The sequence below is a fragment of the Salvia hispanica genome, chromosome 3, assembly GCF_029641045.1.
Source record: "Salvia hispanica isolate PSC_SH4W2 chromosome 3, Shi_PSC_v1, whole genome shotgun sequence".
Taxonomy (NCBI): domain Eukaryota; kingdom Viridiplantae; phylum Streptophyta; class Magnoliopsida; order Lamiales; family Lamiaceae; genus Salvia; species Salvia hispanica.
Window position 1 is genome coordinate 7,843,751 of NC_142694.1, and position 21,021 is coordinate 7,864,771.

A 21,021-nucleotide genomic window follows, 5' to 3' on the forward strand; every position below is an offset into this window, starting at 1 on the left:
TAAAAACTGAAAAATAAAAATAAAAGCGATGGTAGAATTGTTTTGACGAACTACACTCAATTGGTCAGAAGCCAAAAAAAAAGATAAATGAAATGTTTGAATAAACCACTATTGACAAAACTCTAAATTGAAATTCATGACTTTTTTTTTTTGTTACATGATAGAGAGGGCATAGCCGACGGGGAATATCTCAGTTTGTCTAGAAGGAGAATGTTGAGTAAACTTTAGGAGGAGAATAGAAAATACTAGTAGGAGTATGAAACTCTGGCGGCATCCCAGTCGACCAATTTGCAAGAAAATCGGCAGCGGAATTGGCTTCCCTATAAACGTGCTTTATGTTTACCTCACATTGTAGCTCCATGAGCTGCCATATGTATTAGAGTAGGCTATGATCTATCTGAGTTAAGCATACATACCGTTACTGAGCTCTCACTTTCAACGTCTAATGCACGGATGCCATGCTCTCATGCTAGCTTCAAGCCATCTAATATTGCCCAGAGTTGAGCTATCGTGAATAACCATAGCAGCCCTTATGTGTTGTGAACATCCGTGAAGCTAGATGCAACACGTGTACTCCCTTTCACCGCCCCATCCGTGTTAGTTGATGGGGACTTCATTAGTGCTGGATGTTTTGGAATGTTTGGACCATGCTACCTTGTAACTGACATTTGCAGCTGCCCAAAACATTACCTAAAATCTAAGAGCTTTCAGTCTGCTTGCCTTTCACATTTCTCAGTGGAGCTACCATATTTCCTTCCGTGACCTGGCCACCATTCCACTAATTCGTCTGAGAAGGATTCTCGATATCACAGCTCGGAGAGCTTTCATCGTATAACTGATCAGGTATTAGTTAGTATTACTTGCAGAGTTCACATTTTTATCTTGTGAGCTTAGACAGAATGTACATGTTGATATTGGAGCTGAAATAAGGGAATATTTTTGCAGTTTGCCAGAGCTGAAAACTTCAAAAAAGAATGCTGCAAAGCCAAAAGAAAACAAGTAGCTGCTGATGTTCATGTTAACGCAGTGCAGAAGATCACCCTGCTGAAAATGGAAACAGAGGAAGAGAGCCCTTGAAGCTCAGTCTCAGTTATAACAACCATCAAATTCAATATAGCCTGGTATTTTTCTATCAAACTTGATTGACATCATCAATATTTTCCAGCTTTGAGGATTCTGAAACAAAACTCATATTTGCTGAGAACATAATGTACTTATCAAATAAATGAGATGTTATACTTGATGGCTGATATATTGGCATCACAATTCAATCAAAACCATGTAAATTGATATTGAAGAGAAGAATTTCCCTAATATTATCAACAAACACATCAATCAGCAAGGTGAGGAGGCAGGTTACTGGAATGACATGACAAACGAATAAATCTTTCCCTTCAAGAGCTCCGCCTTGTCCATCAGCACCCCGTCCCTTCTAGAGACAACACGATCCAACCAGTCGTTGACTCGTTTCAGCTGAGACAAAATAGTGGCCATAGGGCCACAGTCGAGACCTCCACCATTGCCTGTAGCGGACTTGCCAAATACACGAAAACCTGCATCAAGGGACTCCTCAACAAACCTCACGAACCACATTTGCATCTCAGACAGCAAATTCTTTCCCAGCTCTACAGTTTCGTTCATTCCCATGCATCGAGTCCATGTTCCAGCCACTGATGGTGACACCTTCTTGGCAGGTTCACTGATAGAGGGCCTCTTCTTTGAACTTTGCTCCACCTTTGATAAGCCATCAAACTCTTCGTTTGTGAGGAGGGAGACAACCTCAAGGTTCGTGGCCAAAGCAGCTTCCACCCATAGCTTGCTCGGTTTTGGTTGCTCTGTAGATGTAGAATCCGTACTTCTTGATGAACTGTGGCTACCGAAAATCAACTCAACGTCTGCTGTTGATTTCAGGGCATCCTCGTAAATGGACATGAATCGGTCGATAGTAGGCAGAGGATTCTCAGGCTTTGACATTGCAACTAAATCAGAAAACATGCTGCAAGTTGAAAATTTGAAAAGGGTCAGTACATATGTTCAAGATTGCTTTTTTACTAAAGCAGTAGTTATGTTTCCGTACTTTTAGTATAAAAACTTTGGGTATACAATTCTTTTTTACTCTAAACAATGATTATAATGAATATCACATAATCATGTTGGAAAGAAAGACAAAGCTCACAATCCAAATAATCAAGAAATCTAATACTGTAAGACAAATGAAAATATTGTAATAGGTTAACTTTACCATACTAGTTTAGCATAGCCTATGCGCAGTAGTCTATCCATTAAACCGAGACAAGATGCCTTCTACGTTTAGGTGGATTACAAGTATGGGTTTACTATATAGAGAGACTACTGTAAATATTAAAGAATCAATTTTCAAAAAGTACATGACAATTGACAAGAAGAATTCAGTCTGATCGCTCATGTTCAAGTTCTCTAACTATGGCTTCTTCATTGAACCTCTCAATCCATGGAAACAAATCACCTATAAATATATCCACTTTTCTGGAGTTAGACTATACCTCAAGTTTCTGACAACAGATTCAGTTGCCATGGCTTCCTCTAAAGCTTCAGCAGCAGCTATTGAAGCAATTCTTCTCCTCTGCATAGCATCCTGATCCAAAGAACACACAAACAGATTCATTTTTCAATTCTGGATAACATAAAGGAACATAAATAAGTATAATAGTTCTACTAAATATCATATCTTTATATACCTTCCCAAGTTTAGCAAGACCTGAAGTAACCGCATCAAGAGAAACACTGCCATCAGTCCATTTCTTTTCATGTATGGTGATCACTGGGGCTGCGCCATTCGGTTTCACATTCGGACTCTCAGATTTCTCATGTACGTCGCTTAGACGCCTAGATATAGCAGCCTGAAAAGGAAAAACACCACCACACTTTAAGATGAAAACAAGTTCATACAATTCAACCAAAAACAAAGCTAATTCAACCAAAAATGAAAGAACATTCATGAGGCTAAAATGGGAGAACTGGACCTGTGTCCTCAGGATAGCCTGGAGATCGATTTTGTTTTTAGCCAGAGTCTTTTCTTTATGTTCAGAAGAGCTGCCGCCGGATGCTGGTCCATCATCCCAATTTTTCCTACTAGGAGGTCTCCCATTCCCAACAAGCGCTTCAGAAACCTTCGAAATTCCAGCAGCTATATTAGCCATCTTCTTCCTCCCTGAGGAGTCCACTGCGGGTGATGCCCTAAGCCCGCCAGATAGCCTTCGAGCTGGAGACAACGACATCCTCCTCGCCACAATCGGGCTCGCCTGCCGCCTCCCAGCAGTCGGCGACGGCTGCCGGTACCTAGATGGTACAATTATCGCAGGCTCCTTTGATGTCCTCCTATTTTCTTCCTTTGCCACCACAAGGCTCGGGACCACACATTTTGACGGGGCAGGCGAGGAAGACCTCTTCCCTGATTTAGCCGCCGGCGACGGATCCCTCTCCGCTACCACAACTTTCCTTCCGGCTGCTGCTAATGGTCTCTGCTTCTGCGAGCCCGGCGATGTAAACCTTTGCGAGATCTTGTCTGATCCAGCTCTACTACTAACAGAGCTATTATCATCTCCGCAATTCGCAGCTATATTCACATTAACATTCTCTTTTTTGGGGGCAATTACATGTCTGCCGCCCTTTCCCTCTCCGAATTTCTCCTTTCCTTCCGTCTCCTTCTTCCCTGCCCTAGACAAATAGGCAGCGATGGGATCAGCAGAGGGGCTGGAGTCTGAAACCGGCTGAATGACGAATCCATTTTTGGAAGGGGAGATCCGAGCAATTAGGGGCTCGGGGGATCCGATGAAGGGCTGGCGGCCGGCGACGGGGCGGAGGTTGACGGGCGTTGGGACGGGAGGGGAGTCGGAGTCGAAGAGGAGGCGATCGAGGTGCACAAACTGACCTAACTGGAGGCGATTGTTGAGGATTAGGTCAGTGTCGCGGTCGGAGAGGGAGACGTAGGTTGAATTGAGGGAGTCGGAGAGCTGGACGTAGAATCCATTGTGCGGCCATAGAGAATCGGCGGCGGAGAGAGCAGGGAGGATGCCGATGACCTGGAGGAGGGGACTACGGTGGTCGCCGGTGACTTTGGTGGTTGAATTCATCGATTGGAGGAGCTTGAGGAGGATTCCGGGTGTTAGAGTGGCCATTTTGGAGAGAGGTGGAGAGGGCAGTGAGGATTTCTTCTTTACGAGAGGTGAATTAGAGTGAGGAGAAATTGAAAGTGGGATGCCTTAGCATTAGGGATTGACGACAGATGAAGAAATTGGGGTTTTAGGGATGAAGATGGTGACCGTTACATTTTTGAAATTCAAAAAAATGGCTTATCCGCTTAAATTGTTCTAACGGTGCCTTCTGTAGGGCCCACAGCAGTTGGATTCAACCAAAAATAATGCAAGCCGATTTGGACGCATTCTCGGTAAAAATCAGATGTGAGTAACATTTTTGAATTGATTTAGAATTAGATTACTTCAAATTTACTAAATAAAGTTGATATTAACCTTATTTTTACTCCTGTCTTTTGTCAAAATCTACTATATGATGTTGCATAAAATCAATAGTGAATTACATATTTAGGATCTATACTTATCACGACGAACGTTTGCGGTCTCTATACTTATAAAATATCATTTGCGGTCTTTATACTTGTACTTATGCACGTTTTAAGGTTCTTTTCACTCTTTTATCTTTTTTTGGACAAAAATACCTCCAAAGAAAAAATTTGTACACTATTTTCTCTCTTTCATCCTCCTTCTTTCTTTTTCCTTTGTCTATAATAAAATTAGAACTAAAATTATGGGTTTGTTAATCTTATTTCCTTGTATTCTGTTAAATTTTTTGAGAAATTTAATCATATGATGATAAATTTTATATTTTCACGTCATTTTCCTTTATCACACTAGAGTATTTGTGATTATGCTTCAAATGTGGAGTATTATAATTAATGATCCCGTAAATAAAAGATAAAAAATTTGAACGACGAATTTCAACAAGTGGATATTTGAATCTAATCAATCGCAAAGTGAGGAATAATAAGCAATAAATGGAATGTATGAAATTATGGTAATTTTGGTTGTGTATTTAGCAAGTGGGCAGCGCCCGTGACTTATGTGGGTTCTCACATCAGAAATTTCTCTTCGCAATTCTAACAAAATAATGTAAAATAAACTTCTTAGCTGAACATTTGATTTGTCTAATTTCCTTCTTCAAATATGTCTCATCTCAATTTTTGTTGTAATTATACAAGTCATTTACAAAAAGAAGAAAGAGAAAATATGAAGAAGAAAGAAAAAGGAGAGAAAATATGAAGAAGAAAGAAAAAGGAGAGAAAATAGTAATATATAAATTTGCCCTTCATTTATTTGGGGGTATTTTTGTCCTAAAAAATGTCAGAAAAAAAAAAAAGAACCTTAAAACGTGCATAAATACAAATATAGAGACCGCAAATGATATTTTATAAGTATAGGGACCGCAAACATGTATCGTGATAAGTATAAGTCCTAAATATGTAATTCACTCTAAAATCAATTGCCTCAAGTATCTATATGGTCTTACATTAAGGTACTCTACTCATGTAATCTTAACAAAGCAAAGAGCCAATTTAACAGTCATGGAGATATTTAAATGAATTGTAAAATCTAATTGCAAGACAAATGCCATAACAAAATCCAAATCGATGATGATGCTTGGACTTGGTTATAAGTACTAGTAGTATCTTTTAAACTAAAAGTCAACAAGTACTCAATAAATATAACTCCCATTTAATCATTACATTTGGTATTGGTTTATATTCCTCATATTGATTTCAAATACCATTCACTTATTCACACAATTGGAGTGCTATTTTGCACTCTAAATATAAATTTGTTTTTAAAAATTTACGATAAGATAATGGTAGATGGAATAGTATTTAAGTTTACAAAAGTTGTTCGCAAAGTATGACAACTTTGAGATGATGACTAATTGACTTTGATGAAGATAAATAAAAGATATATAACAAGCCCAGAAAATATTTAAAACATGGTGGCCCAAATAAGATATAGCCCGCCTCTTGTTGAACCCTAGTTAAACCCTTTCTCCACTTCCCTCCACTTTAGCCCCAAATTGCATTAGGGCTCAATCGGAGAGCAGCAAATAGAATTTTATTGCGCAATCGCGTAATCGAAGAGTGCGAATTTCATGGGTAAGCTAGGAAAGAAGGCGCGAAAATTTGCGAAGAAGCATCTTCAGTCTGTGCTGAAGCAGCGGCGAAAAACGAAAGCTTTGTTCAAGAGGAAAGCTCCAAGTTAGTAATCGTTGTTAAGTTATTGTGTAGATAGTTCTGGTTCATGCGGAAAACGAACATTATGTATGCATTTTTTATGAATTGAGTTGAATTCGTGTGCCTTTATATATGCGCAATTTCTGTATACTGCAGAAAACGGGAAAAATGACTCCGAGGAGGAGACAGTGGATGACTATGCAGGCACTTTTAATGGAAGGTAACAAGGTGAATTTGATTCGCATTCTTCATGCTTTAATTTTCAACTCATGGTTGGAGATTCTGTTCGATATAGACTACCTTTTGTGTGTTGATGAAGGCTGCGGTGTGTACTCAAGCACAGTCTCAACCTTTTTTCTCAGGAACAGTGAACCCGAGAGCACTGTAATTACTTCTCTTGATGCAGCATTCACTGAAAATGAAACAGATGAGATTGCACTTGCATCAGATAGTGATGGTTATCTTTCGGAGGTTCTTGATTGGATTCCATTTCCTTTTTATCAATCTCCTCATAAATTTTATGCTATCGCCAGTCCAATGATTTTGTATTCTATGTCTAGGATCCAAGTTGCCCATACTCGGTGGAGAGTGAAACGGAGAAAACACTAGAAGGTCAAATTGTTGATCATATTTATTCTCTCTCTTAGTTAATCTTTCTACTTATTTAAAATAGCTGTTAATGGTCTAACATCGTAATAAATGTCTATCTTTTATGCAGATACAATTGTTACTGTCTATTCAGCTCAGAACAACAAAATTCACTCTGATCTCGCTGCTCTAAAGAAGAAACTGGATAGGCTGAGAAAGAAGGTAATCTCACCTTTTGGATTTTTTTTGTTTACTGTAAATCAATTGTACTGGCCACTGGGATTATGTGGCTACTTAGCTTTGCATCTGTCATCATGCAAGGCTAAGTATGTATGATAATATGCGTTTCTCTATTTGTTTACATAGTGAGAAAATCTCCCCTTCTTTTGTCTGATCAAGATCTTTAGGTGATGGGTATCTTTAAACTTCTTAAAATACTGGATGAAGCATTTTGTGCTGATGGTTACCTATAAAATTGTCCTGTGAACTTTTGATCTTCCATGCCCAGGGAACTGTTTCCTTTTTATTACTTTTATACTTTATGAAATCTTTCACATGCTTGGTAAAAAAGTATTGGAAGATTGTTTTCATGCGCTTGACCAATATCTTTAAAATAAAATGAGGTTAATGAAAATTCTCAATAGGAAGGAAGAATAGTAAAGTAAAATGAGACTAAGTGCAGTTGCTTGCTCTATTTCTGTTTGTATGTCATTTCTTCTGTCTGCTATAATTCTGATAATTGGAATGGACATTTTCACTTGTAATGAATAAGGTTATAAGTAATTTGGAATCTCTTCATTATCTTTGTTTTTCTTATGTCATCAACCGTCTCAATGCTAATTTTATGGCCCTTAAGCTCTTTATCTGTTACATGTTTAAGAGAAATACATTCTTTTGTATTTAGTAAGTTAACTTGCTTCAAAACATTACAGGATCCAGGATTCAACAACTTCTTAGAAAGCTTCAAAAGCAGCGCTGAGACAATTCAGAATGATGATTCAGTAAGATACTTGCCATTTTTTCACTCTGTTTCCTTGTTATTATTCTTTCTGTTTAGGGAATGGGGGGTATTATTCCTTGAATGTATATGCTGCTTGACTTATTTATACATGAGAATGATAAGAAACCGAGCATCATGCTTTTTCAATTCAATTTTTCTTACTAGAATATAGATTCTGAGCCTTGACTTGCTGACTATTTGATATTCCTAAATCTATCATGATGGTTCTGCAATTGTTTTCAGATATACTACTTGATTTTATTCAAGCATTAAGGCAAAAATGGATATTGTAGATTGGCATCATAGTGTTAATAGCTTTTTCCTGTTTTTTCTCTTGTAACAGTTTTCAGATGAAGGTGATTCAAGCGATCACGAGGAGCAGGGTGAAGATGACCTGGTCAAAGATAAAGAAAAATTTCTCTCTAATCAAGTCATTGTTACATGGTGTCGAATGGTCAAAGAAGATAATAGCCAGTCAGCATTTGTTGGCCTGCTAAATGCCTACCGCACAGCATGTCACTATGGAGTTGAATCAGTTGGCCACAAAATCGACAGCAGTGAAACATTTTGCAACATTCTCATATTTACACTCTCTAATGCAGATGATGTATTTCGAGGCATGTTTCAAATATCATCTTCGAACAGCAAAAAGGAGACAGTAGAAAAACTACAGAAAAACTCAAAGTGGAAAAGCATGAAATCTCTTGTCAAATCTTTTGTGAGAAGTACATTGTTTTTGTTGGATCAGATTACTGACTCAGAAATTCTGACTTTTGCAATGGCGAGGATTCGAGCTTCTCTGATATTCTTTGTTGCCTTTCCATCTCTGGTTCAACGGCTCCTTAAGGTAACTTGAAGTTTCCTGGTGTTTTGATATGTTTTTAAATTGCTTGTTTTTGTAAGGAATCCCACCTGTTCTTAGGTGGAGCTCAGGATCTTTGCATTTTTTTGTAATACTGACTTCAAAGCAAAGGTGTCAACTTGCTATTATTGGATTGGTATATGTCTGTTATAATGTTTCATCTTATTTTTTATTGTGGAGGAAGTGAAAGAGCATTGTAGATATAATTCCTATTGCTTTATGATTGTTCATTGAACTTGGGCAAAATGGGTGGCCTTTTATCTTTCATTCCAACCAGTCAATTTTCAAATGAAAATTTCCACATGTATATTTTATTATTTATACTATCTGATTCCAACACTTAAAACTTATTAAACAGGCAACAGTTCATTTGTGGGCAACCAGCGGAAGGGTCTTATCATCAGCTTCCTTTCTTGTCATAAGGGACGTTGCTGCTATGTTTGGTTCAGATCACTTTGATACCTGCTTAGCGAAAACCTCCAGATCATTTCTTTCTCGATCTAGAGTAACTGAGATCACTGACATAGAACATATGGAATTTTTAAGGGATTCCGTAGTAGAATTGTGCTGTCTAGATGTGCAAAAATCATCTGTTAAAGCTGTTGCTTCTTTAAGTCAATGTGCAAAGATATTTAGCTTGGCCACACAAACAAAGAAAAAGGTTTGTTTTTTTTAATTTCTCTTTTTTTAAGCGCAAAATATCTGGAGGATACTAATTGGAATGAATTGCCCTTTTCTTCTGTGACAGGAAGCTGTTAAAAAAATTTGCAGTTGGGAATATGTTAACTGTGTTGATATGTGGGTTAGATTCATATCAGCAAATATACGCGACTTTGATCTTCAGTCCCTGTTCTTTATGACCGTAAAACTTATTAATGGTGTAGCTCACATGTTTCCCGGTCCAAGATATTTACCTCTGAGACTCAAGTCCATTGAGTGGCTGAATTGCCTCTCCAGTTCGAGTGGAACTTTTATACCAGTTGCTTCATTAGTACTGGATATTTTGGAATATAAGGTTGCCGGGGAGGGAAGAAAAGCTCAAATTGCATTCGATACTGCGTCGGTCTTGAAGGTGAGGATCATGTTTATTCTATCACATGCAGTAAATCTGTTGTCATTTTCTTCTCAATTTAATGCAATATTTGGATCTTGCTACCTTGTAATTGGGAACTGACATTTGCAGCTGCCCAAGCACTACCTAAAATCAAAAAGCTTTCAAGACGAATGCTTTCAGTCTGCTGTCAAACAGCTTGCCTTTCACTTTTCTCAGTGGAGCTTCCATATTTCCTTCCCTGACCTGGCTACTATTCCACTAATCCGCCTGAGAAGGATTCTTGATATCACAACTCTAGAAAGCTTGCGTCGCATTGTGAAGCGTATGATTGATCAGGTATTAGTATTGCTTGCTAGTTCTCGTTTTTATCTTGTTAGTTTCATCAGAATGTAAATGTTGTTAATGGAGCTATATCCACTAAATCTAAAGCAAGAATGATATTTCTGGCAGAAAGGCCATTGTGATTAGTTCTTACGTTTGCTACTGCAGGTGGAGCAGAATGTGGACTTTGTGCAGAAGAAAAGGGAAGATGCGCCTTTCTCCCCTCTTGATCATCAATCAGCAGATTCTTTTCTTCAGGTTTCTATCTCCGAATCCAATTTTTCATACTCTTACGTGTGTTGGGACATAATTTAATAAAGTATCATGGCTAAACATTAATGCAGCTTGAAAAGTCCAGTCTCAACTCTCCATTTACTCAATATTACAGAAGTGTACTGGACAAGGCTTGTGAAAGAAAGTTGCATAAATTTGATAAGAAAAGGTACAGTTACTCAAACTCTAGCTGCCCTTATGATTTAACTATTATCAATGACATAAAGAGTCATCTTGTTGCAATACTTGGTGAATCATCATGTGTTTAGTAAAGAAGAAATAAAGGAAAAGATTGGGATCTTGTGTTTTTGTAAACCATAAATTGACATTTTCAATTATCTGAAAAGAGTGTTATTCTTGTTTGTTTTCTATTGAACGAGGACTATTTTTTGCAGTTTGCCAGAGCTGAAAACTTCAAAAAAGAATGCTGCAAAACCCAAAAGAAAACCAGTGGCTGCTAAAGATCACCCTGCTGAAAATGGAATGGTGAATAGTAAACGAAGGAGGAAGGGGAGCCCTTGAAGCTCAGTTATAAATTATGGCCCATCAAAGCTTGGTAATTCACCCAATTTTGGAATCAGAATACTAGATTCACATTCAATATAGCTTTCTTCTTTTCTCATTGTTGTATTCTATTCGCTGAGTTCAATGTATCTGGAGATCGTAACTCTTTTTTTATTATCAAAATTGATAGAGAGGAATTTGCTTAGCATCATCAATATTTTTCAGTGTTGAATACTCAGAAATTTGTACAACTCATTTGCTGAGAACATAATTTATCAATGAAATGAGATGTTATAGTTGATGGCTGATATGTTTTATGTGCTCAACCAAGCCTGATTCTGAAATATTGGTAAAAATATTGGCATCATGGTTCAATCAAAACCAGGCAATTTGCTTTACACTAGTAATTTGTTCAACTAACTGTTGTCTAATCTGATTAACCTCTCTAATAAATGAAACTAAACATGATGAACAGTATGCAAATGCAAGTGCTTTCAATGAAGGAATCATCTTCCCTCTATCCGATTGCAGCTTATCGACCCAATGACCATGGCGTTGGGGTCACTGTTTCCGCCACAACTAAGTACTCTGACCACCTCCCACAGCCCTGATGAGCCTCTGCTCGTGTCTCCAGCCACCTTCTTTTCGTGGCTTTGTGTTGGGATGGGGCTGTGACGGTGGCTCTGCCTGCTCTTAATATCCCTCAGCTCCATTTTACTTGAAACTCTTGAAATCCCAGTCAAGAACAAGAACCATCTTGCTTTCCCAGATGGTGAGGATGTCAATATAGGCATCTTATGCAGTGGGAAATCATACCCTTTTCCCTGCTTGCTGCCGTTGTGCTTTTTCTTGGATGCTTGAGTTGTCCTCTTGGAGCCAACCCTCCATCTGAACATGCTCCAACCGCGCTTTTCCGTTGGTTGTTTGATGTCGACTTCTTTGGGTGGAACGATGCCTGATGCGTCTAATGGTTGTTTGTAAGGGATGATCTTCCCGCAGAAGACGATGTTCTCCTGTGGGAAACACGGGGTGGGGTGAGCGAGCTCGTGGCTGAAGAACTCGAAGTAGTCGTGGTGGTCGTCCGAGGACATGGATGTTGAGCCTTGTGAGTCAGCAGAGAGATTTTCTTCCCATTCTTCAACACTTTGATCACCATACAATGGGAGATCACGCAAAGAAAGTGTCTCATCTAATTCATCTGTTGTGTCATGCATGCCTTGGTGCTCCAAGAATGATTCTTGAACCAACATTTTGAGTTTTTTTTTTTCTTCTTTTTTTGGGTGAAATCTATGTTATGACATAGGATGGTGGGAGGGTTTGGGGAGTTTATATATGGAAAAGGGTTTTTGTGGGAGACAAAGATTGTGAAACATGAAAAGGATTGGTGTTTGTTTGACTAAAATAATGAAGAAATTGGTTGATGGCTCTTGGGGTGCTTTTTGGCTCTCTTCTAGATCAACAAATAAAGGAGTTAAAAATGGATCTTTAGTGTATAAAATAAGTTTGAATATTAGTTGGTTTTCTAGAAGGGCATGCCATAGGCTACAGACAGGTCAGATCAGATTAAGGGCCATAACCCACAAATATGACCAATATACATTAAATATGGGAATTTAGCATAAGATTAAAACTTTTATACTCTATAGTTTGAGGTGTTTATTTTGAGTGATTAAATGAATTGATAAAATATACTTAGGATTTATTATTTGAAGGATATAATTGTCAAATAACTTTAAAATTAATAAATTCATCCAAGTAAATGATAAAATAGGTTCAATTTCTTTTTATTTATCCATCGCATCACTCAAATTAAATGTACATTAAGATTTTGTTATAGTGTATACTTATTCTTGTCTAACTACTCTGAATGACCCAAAAACACACACACACACAAAGACATTAAATTTAAAATTAAGTGGCTAGCACATATGAACTGTTACAACTGCCTGCAATCAATTTATCACTCATTTTTCCAATACAATAGTACAATAGAAGAGATTGTAAGTCCAAATTTCAGAATTTAACACCTCAGTCAATTTCTTCGCCACATTGATTAATGTAGGAAATCTCTCTATTTTTAGTTAATTATTTCATAAACGTTTCTTTAATGTAGTTACTAGTTACCTCCAAATTATTGCTAGCTAATTAATGACGTAACAGTCTACCATCTAATTGAGTCAAATATAGGTCACACATATTGATTCACTCAAATGGAGTATCTTTAAAGTGGTATGGTAGTAGACTAGTAGTTTCCTATGCGGTTAATTAACTCAAAATCTGTTTCGTTAATATATGTTGGATATTTGAGTTTAAGGTAATACGTAGCATTTAACAAAACATTTTCCCATTTCTAATTTAGAACAAGACTTTTGAATTTTGACACAAAAATGACTTTTAGAATGTGTTGATTTATAACATAATATTTCCAGTTAGATTAAAATTGACATGACTGTCGAAAAAATATACATGGACCAGTTCACATTACAACATTACACAAACTTTTTTTTTTATTCAATTTATACAATTGTAAAAAAATTAAAATATGTGATAAACAGGTACATTCTAACAACTTGTTTTACTTCTCATTTTCATTTCCTAACAAAATCATTAAAACAATGAATTGTTGAACTAATAGAAGACATAGTTTTGGGATCAAAGAGAGACTATTATAGAATATGATTCTAGATTATTGAGGGTTTCGTAAGTAATTAAGCTCAATAAATAAAAGTAAACTTAGGTAGTATACATAGAAGTTTCCGTTGTTACATGGATTATATATATAGTCTTCACTTCTAGAAAATGGGGCCCAGTTTACCAGAATAAATAGGTTAGTCATATACTATACAGAATTAAATTTATGTAATTTGTCGACACTATTTTTCAGTCTTCGCTCAATGAAAGAATTATATAACTGAAAACGGGCATAGTTAATTTCGACAAAAAAAATCTTGAAATGATGGTTTTTTTCCCCTTGAGATATTATAAGTGACTTTATCATAAAATTGCTCGTAGACTCGTAGTGGTGAGATAATATTAGTAAATCGCAAAACAAAATAGTACTCCATCTCTCTCTCCAATTGCAATTGTTTCGTTATTTTTACAAATGAATTAAAAAATTTGTGTTTGTGTTTAAAATAATAAAAGCAAAATAATTTTTTTTTTCTAAGCAAAACAAATTGCAATTGATGATTGACTGAAACAAAAGATTTTTCAGTCACGGTTGTGGTGTAGAGGTTTAACATAATCCCATGATTTAGGAAGACGATATGATGACTTTCCATCAAAGTATTAACAAAGTCGTGAGATCATATAGAAAATTTATTAACGTAGAATTTTAAACCCCGCAAATTAAAATTTTCTAGAGTCAGAGATAATTAATAAGATGAAATGTTTTTCACGTCGTAATTGTATGATTGCATCATGGACTTCATTGTCATTGAAAAAATAATACTTTAATTAATTGGTCGCAGATGTTACTATTTACGTAGTATTTTCAAAAACGTATTCATTTCAAATAAGAAATTATCAGAAATATTTGGCATTTTGTTATCACACCGGAAAAGAAAAAGGAAATTACAGGAAAAAAGAAATACTCATTTTCCTCTAGTTGACTCCTGTTTACACGTTTCCTCATAATAATAAATTAATAATTTTACTTTGATTATTTTGAAACGTAGTTGAAGGCTTAAAGCACTCATGTGTTCTAGAATACCAAATCAACTAAAAAAGAAAATATGACGATTTCTTATAGTACTAGTATTATTTATTAGGATTAAAAAACACAAATTGATTAATTATATTCAACATAGGTTAGGTTCAATTGTACGGTTTGGCGGTGAATATATGTTTTTTATAGAAAAAAAAATATGTCGATGTTGGTGTGGATCTTGTCTCTTTTATAGAATACTCCATATAAGGGTTTTGTATGGATAATTATTTATTAATTTTTAACTAGTTTTTTTTAATTCTTTTAAATTTGAAAACTATCATTGATATTTATGACAATTTTTTAAAAGAGATATTTTTGACACATTATGTGTAAGCTTCGCTAATTATTAGATTGAAGGAAACTACACAACAACCATTTCTATACTTTGTGATTGTTTATTATCTTAATACTGCAATTCTTATAATTTAAAAATTTATAATAGTTGATATTTTTTGACACATTATGCGTCAGCTTAGCTGATAACATTATATTGAAAGAAACTACGCAACAACTACTTTTCTAATTATGTAGTTGATAGCATTAGGTAACGAGTTTAGATTCTTTATGAATATTAAGAGAATCAAATTGCTATTTTTTTCCTTAAAACTCATACAAATTTTTATGGTGGCTTCAATTATTTTAACCTTACACACTAGTGAGTTCTCAGCCTAATTTCGAACTTACAATTTTCTACGACTTTCTTGAGTTAATTTTGCGCTTATATGATAAACAAACTTGATTTGAAATGGCTATACAAATTTAAGAAAAAGTTTAATGAAACATCACAATTCAAGATAAGTCAATATTCGCTTATATACAGCTAAAGTAGAGTTTATATGGATGTGTTAGGCAAAGTGCTATCCAAAACTTCTTTTTTTTTTTTTCTTTTTCTTTTTCTTTTTCTTTTTATGGATATAAATTAAAATGAGAATAATGCCTAATCTTTATATGCTAGATAGGTCAACAACTCAATAGGACAGCCAAGTGGAGATAACAACACTATTCTAACAACATTATGACAAGCTACAAATATACTAATGCAGTCAACACACACATTTTTTGTACATATAGATTTAAATAATAGACAATCAGCTACACCAAAAGAAGAATCCAAATGTTCAGTGTGTTTATTATAACAAAGATAAGATAAAGAAGCCAAAATTTAATAAAATGTACTTCTCAAGAAAAGGGAAGTTAAACTCACTATGAAGACAAAATGTGTTCAATATTATTCTGTAATTCAAGCATATGTGAACCTAATGATTCATCGGTAAACTTATTTCACCAAACAAAGCTTACCCGGTAAACAACGTAAGTATATCACCATACCTACAGAAGAGAGGAACACTTTGACCATGGAGCGTGGCAATGGACTATTGTTTCGGAGGGGTTAGTTTTGCCAATAACGCCTTGTTGTGGCAGTGCTCAGTGTCGACAAAGTAGAAGTTACCGTTAGCCTTGAAAGACACGAAAGGCCTCTGGGTCTGTGGAGGTCTGATATCTTCAAACTTGATGGTTTTTGGGACCAATCTCGCCAACCAGGACATCATTTCGACCTCAAAGGTGTCAGAGCCAGGCTGCCATCTGAGTGTGTGAATGTAAGGACTCACGAACCAATGAAGGGCAGCAGTTGTAGAAGCACTTAAAATTACAACAGTAGAAGCCACTGCGTACTTAAGGATGACATTCATGTCCTGTGATGTCATGAAAGTGATCACAGGACCTAATGAAACAGAGAGGCAGCACGTGGAAAGCGAGAGAAGCTTCACTTTCTTGATGGTGCCTGATATAGGACCGTTGTAAACAACCTCCCTCCCCTTTTCTTCATTTCCATCTTCTCTTCCTTTACGAGGTCCAATACTAATTTTACTTTCATCTTCTGCGACTGCAGCTTGAGATGCCCAGCGTACATGGGCAGAAGTATAGCGAGTGGTAGGACTATAATCAAATTTGGCACCGGATGCACGAGACCAGGGCAGGACCTTAGTAACACGATCACCTGTTGTGAAGAGAAAACAATTACTAAAAAGGAAGCAACTTCTTCGATATCTGATAAGTAAAAGATTAAGCTAAATTGACTATAAGAAAAGGTCCTGAAAGGGGAATAAACAGATCCCACAACATAAATGCAAATTAACGAAAAACTCAACACCTCTTGGCTTGGTTGAATACAAGAAATCAAGATCTGAAGCTTCTGAACATGAACCTTCAGATGAAACTGCAGAAAATGCCTAATATATACGTGAAAGTAACTTCACTTCTATCTTATTATTGGAGGAAACTAAGTCCCGTCAGTCAAACTTCATAAATTGATCAAAAGAAAGAACACAAGGAAAGTAAGCATAACAAAGTACAAACATATAAAAGTTCTACAAGAGGAGTATTATAAAGCATCAATGTGTTACAACCACATAAACATCACCCATTTGCAAGCACCAACAAAGACAAATATTCACTATATCAACCTATTCTTTATCGAATTTGGAACCTTTTACCAAGTCTAATATATACATTGTGTCATCCTCTACTAAACTACTTCTATGAGACTGCTAGAAGGTGCTTGATATGATAGAATGGACATGGAAATGGAATGGTGATAAATTTCATTCCATTATTTTGTTTGGTGTCACTCTTCTATAAGAATCACCATTCCCATTAGAGTAGGCATAGCCATTCCTATCTTCATTCCCTTCCCTCCTTATTCCATTCCATCATATCAAGCATTTCCTCGGTTCCTACAAATGGAGTATACCAGTTCTTAAGAGTTCCACCATGCAATTGCCATGGATTGTAATAAGCCAAAATCTCTCCATCAATTTAAGTAACATGTAAGGTCAAGAAATATGGCTGATCACACTAAGATAGGAAGATGCTCCAAATAAGCCTTTGTTTGTCTTATTTAAGAAATTCACCCTCAGTGCCTCACCCATGCAAACATGTTCTCTGAGTCAAAAACATTTTAATCCCCTCAAGCACTTCAGCAGTTACTTCGGCCTTCGTTGGGATGTTTTCTCCCAAAAAACATCCTGATAATTCGCATATTCTTCAAGCCCACTAATAAATCACATTTTCCCATAACATATAACGCCTCAAATACTCGACATAACACCAAATAATTTTAAAAATTTTAAACTACTTTCAAACTTACAATAAAATTAACATCTTCCCGGAGGCTTATAAACCACTACCCAAAACATTTCATCAGCTCTCAATCCTCAAATATGCTTACAACTCACAGAAAACAGATGTCATGTAGAGGATTTCATAAGTTATATTCAAGTTCAACGGGTGCTAGTGATTGATATTCTAATTTGAAGAGAATCGCAAAGGAATTGATTTAGCTAGACCAAAAGTCGGAATGCATTTTATAAGCTTTTGGACATTCGCATTATAATTCATCGATCTGATTTGGCTCATTTCAGCTCAAATCAAGCTGGCTATGAATGAGAACGGAAAAATCTTCGCCTGATTGAACACGAAGTATCTACGGACAAATATTAAAAATACAAAAACGAAACACGCAATCCAACACCGAAATTCAAAAAAGATAAACCAAGAAACAGATTGAATGTAGGCAAGGAACCTGAACGGAAGGCTCTGGATTGAGATCGAACCAGATGAAGCAGAGCTGCCCTCGCCATCTCAATTTGCAGTTCTAATTTAGGGCGAAAAATGATAAACCCCTCAAAATATAACAAAGGTTTTACCACTAAAGATACTGTATAAAATGTAAGTAAAATATTTAAAACACAAAATGGGCATTTGGTCTAGTGGTATGATTCTCGCTTAGGGTGCGAGAGGTCCCGAGTTCAATTCTCGGAATGCCCCTTTTCTTTTACAGTATTTTTTTTCTCTGTCGCTTTTTTTTTTTGTAAGTTGTTAATAATTACTCATTTCTCTGTCCGACTTTAATAAAAGTTCAGTGATTGCAATTTCAACGCTGTGTACAAGTAGTACAAGGCATGGTGCTTGGGATATGGTTCATCTAGAAAACAAACCTAGTATTTCCGCGTTATTGCCTCTTTATTACTTAGGGTGTATATTTTTCTAACACTATTTTTCCACTCATGTCATATGGATTTCTTATTATTCTTCTAGAAGTCTTTTCTCAACTCTAACTAATCACATACGTGTCACCATGTTGACCTTGCTTGCCAACATGAAATACAATTATATTCTATATCGCCAATACTACTATAGCAAATGGGGTTGTGTAAAATGAAAATATAATTATTTTTCATTTAGCCCCCGTTTAATGTAATCTAATACCATAAAATGTCTCATTTTAACGAAAATGGATGTAAACGATAAAATATACAGTACTACTATTCCGTTAAATTAATTATAAATTTCACTAATTTATTCTATTTCATAATAGTCTATAAGTAAGACATAACATAGAATTATACTGTATCTTATTTTTTTTATTAATTATTAAAATGATTAAGCCCTTATATTTATCTAACTTTTATTAAAATTCATAGGCATAGCACAGTTTTAAGAAAAGAAGGAAATACATGTAAGCAGACAAGCAGTAATATTGACACTAATTGTGTATCACAAGTCAACAACATATAGACTTTTACTACTAGTTGTAGTAATTAAGTAATTAGAGATATTTAAGTTTAGGAGGACCAATTCCACACAAGCATTTTGAAATCGTAGCTACAAAGAAACTGACCACCCCCACCCCCACCCTACCCCCAAAAACTCAATATATATTCATGCAAAATGCAATGTTACCACAACACTCAAAACCATTCACACAATTGTAGACAATCATTCCAGCTTTGCAAGCTTCTCACATACACAGATATCTCCATGGAAGAAGAAAACTACGCCTCTCTCTCTCTTAAACAAGAAAAAGAAGAAGAAGAAGAAGAAGAGCCCCACAGGCTCTCTTTCAGCCATCTCCCCATCCCACTAAACAATCCCTTCACCCCCTCTCCCAGCCCCAACCCCCTCTTCGAATTCTCCTCCTCCGACCCCACGCCTGCGCCACCTCATTCCTACCACAACGACATCGTTTTCTGCGGCAAGATCATCCACGAAGAAGAAGCCGACGAAGACGAGCTCAACGAGTACCAGAAGCGCGACTACTTCGCCACCGTCAAATCCAAATCCCTCCGCAACAAGCCCTCCAACCAGCGCCGCCTCTCCGCGACGGCTCGATTCTCCGGCGAGCTGATCACGCGGCCGAAGAGCCCCGACGTGGAGTACCACGTGCAGAGGGTGAACATAAGCTCGCTGACGTCGATGTCGGCGAAGTCGCGGAGGAGGATGTTCATGTTCGGGCCGGTGAAGTTCAAGCCGGAGATGGAGCTCAGCGCGATCAAGCAGAGGCAGGAGAAGCAGGCGGAGAGGAAGGGGCAGTGGGAGATGTTTAAGTCGAGTTTTAGGGGGAGATCGCACTTCACCACCGTGTTGGCGAGGTCGTTGGGATGCGGCGTCGGCGGTTGGTCGCGCCACCAGGATAACGGAACTCATCGTTTGGTGGCTGCGGATTCAAATTGAATACAGAGTTTTTTTTGACATATTGTGTGTGAACTCCAGAATGTTTCAATTATTTTTTATTTTTTTAGTGCATACAAATTCTAATTTGGAGGGCTTGTTTTGTATAGTTTTATTTGTTTGGCACTTCATTTAGCGTGATACCAATTAAGGCCCCTATATTTAGTCAAGATTTCTCATTTTATCATTAATTTAAAATCTTCATATCTGATTTGTTTCTGCGCGCCAACTAGTCGATTTGACCAATTACACAATTGCAGCTTTGTACTACTCCTACTACTTTGTTCCGCTAATTTGTTTATAAAAAGAATTTGGTCAATTCAAATAGTTCAAACACCATTTTGTTTATACTATATCCAATTTAAACAAAAATATACTCTAGTACTCCATATTTATCATCAGTCACATATATATGTGATATGTCCCATAAATGATTAAGACTGTGTATCTCCAATTCATATTGTAATTATTATGTTAATATGCTTTGTAAAAGGATTTGATTTTAAAAAAAACATAGTATTACTATAATTTTTATCCCAATTACTCTTAAAATTTAAAACCACATGGGTTTTAACTTGATTTTACTCAAATGGGTTTTAATTTTATTAGCGCGGAGAAGTATTTTAGTAAGTACTGTGTTATTACGTACTAGTATCTTGATTGTTGTCTACTTCAATAGCATTTTTATGATTTAATTTTTTCCATCTCTACATCAGATTAAATAACGAATAACGCTTATTTATTTTAATCTATAAAGTTATAGCTAAATTATCAATTATGTATTTTCTTAGAACTAACTAAATAGAATTGAGACAATACACAATAATATATAATAGAAAATGATTCAAACAAAAACATTTCTTATTTTGAAAAATTAGGATCTAATCACATCTTTTTATTTTGGTAGATGTACTACATGATAAATTCATGA

At 36.2% G+C, this 21,021-nt stretch overlaps 4 protein-coding genes and 1 non-coding gene across 5 annotated transcripts; 3 read left to right on the forward strand and 2 right to left on the reverse strand.

The window, feature by feature from the left end:
* Positions 1-1,214: 1,214 nt before the first annotated feature.
* LOC125211152 (serine/arginine repetitive matrix protein, putative (DUF936)) lies at positions 1,215-4,283 on the reverse strand. Its single transcript, XM_048110858.2, has 4 exons — positions 3,003-4,283; positions 2,718-2,879; positions 2,523-2,614; positions 1,215-1,996 (listed from the first exon to the last, which is right to left on the reverse strand). The coding sequence occupies exons 1-4, from the start codon at positions 4,155-4,157 to the stop codon at positions 1,357-1,359; spliced, it is 2,049 nt and encodes a 682-aa protein (XP_047966815.1). The 5' UTR covers positions 4,158-4,283; the 3' UTR covers positions 1,215-1,356.
* Positions 4,284-6,059: 1,776 nt separating this feature from the next.
* LOC125213791 (protein REBELOTE) lies at positions 6,060-11,178 on the forward strand. Its single transcript, XM_048114527.2, has 13 exons — positions 6,060-6,292; positions 6,425-6,488; positions 6,631-6,739; positions 6,829-6,880; positions 6,987-7,078; positions 7,789-7,857; positions 8,200-8,703; positions 9,077-9,379; positions 9,467-9,790; positions 9,902-10,108; positions 10,262-10,351; positions 10,438-10,535; positions 10,762-11,178. Exons 1-13 carry the CDS (start codon positions 6,187-6,189, stop codon positions 10,886-10,888), a joined length of 2,145 nt encoding a protein of 714 aa, XP_047970484.1. The 5' UTR covers positions 6,060-6,186; the 3' UTR covers positions 10,889-11,178.
* A 4,507-nt stretch (positions 11,179-15,685) lies between these two features.
* On the reverse strand, positions 15,686-18,307 carry LOC125210632 (uncharacterized). Its single transcript, XM_048110175.2, has 2 exons — positions 18,163-18,307; positions 15,686-16,578 (listed from the first exon to the last, which is right to left on the reverse strand). Exons 1-2 carry the CDS (start codon positions 18,218-18,220, stop codon positions 15,953-15,955), a joined length of 684 nt encoding a protein of 227 aa, XP_047966132.1. The 5' UTR covers positions 18,221-18,307; the 3' UTR covers positions 15,686-15,952.
* Positions 18,308-18,335: 28 nt separating this feature from the next.
* On the forward strand, positions 18,336-18,407 carry TRNAP-AGG (transfer RNA proline (anticodon AGG)). The gene has a single exon. It is a non-coding gene; the product is annotated as a tRNA-Pro (tRNA).
* A 914-nt stretch (positions 18,408-19,321) lies between these two features.
* Positions 19,322-20,303, forward strand: LOC148930050 (uncharacterized). The gene has a single exon (XM_089067641.1). The coding sequence runs from the start codon at positions 19,401-19,403 to the stop codon at positions 20,091-20,093; it is 693 nt and encodes a 230-aa protein (XP_088923767.1). The 5' UTR covers positions 19,322-19,400; the 3' UTR covers positions 20,094-20,303.
* Positions 20,304-21,021: the final 718 nt, after the last annotated feature.

Excerpts from the sequence above, each read along its gene's own strand:
- LOC125211152 (XM_048110858.2), bottom strand. The coding sequence starts at position 4,157 with ATGGCCACTCTAACACCCGGAATCCTCCTCAAGCTCCTCCAATCGATG. Across the intron at positions 2,880-3,002 it reads AGGCTATCCTGAGGACACAG|GCTGCTATATCTAGGCGTCT; the intron begins GTCCAGTTCTCC and ends TTTCCTTTTCAG. Across the intron at positions 1,997-2,522 it reads TCTGTTGTCAGAAACTTGAG|CATGTTTTCTGATTTAGTTG; the intron begins GTATAGTCTAAC and ends TTCAACTTGCAG.
- LOC125213791 (XM_048114527.2), top strand. The coding sequence starts at position 6,187 with ATGGGTAAGCTAGGAAAGAAGGCGCGAAAATTTGCGAAGAAGCATCTT. Across the intron at positions 6,881-6,986 it reads AACGGAGAAAACACTAGAAG|ATACAATTGTTACTGTCTAT; the intron begins GTCAAATTGTTG and ends TCTTTTATGCAG. Across the intron at positions 7,079-7,788 it reads TGGATAGGCTGAGAAAGAAG|GATCCAGGATTCAACAACTT; the intron begins GTAATCTCACCT and ends AAAACATTACAG.
- LOC125210632 (XM_048110175.2), bottom strand. The coding sequence starts at position 18,220 with ATGGCGAGGGCAGCTCTGCTTCATCTGGTTCGATCTCAATCCAGAGCC. Across the intron at positions 16,579-18,162 it reads ATCCAGAGCCTTCCGTTCAG|GTGATCGTGTTACTAAGGTC; the intron begins GTTCCTTGCCTA and ends TCTTCACAACAG.
- LOC148930050 (XM_089067641.1), top strand. The coding sequence starts at position 19,401 with ATGGAAGAAGAAAACTACGCCTCTCTCTCTCTTAAACAAGAAAAAGAA.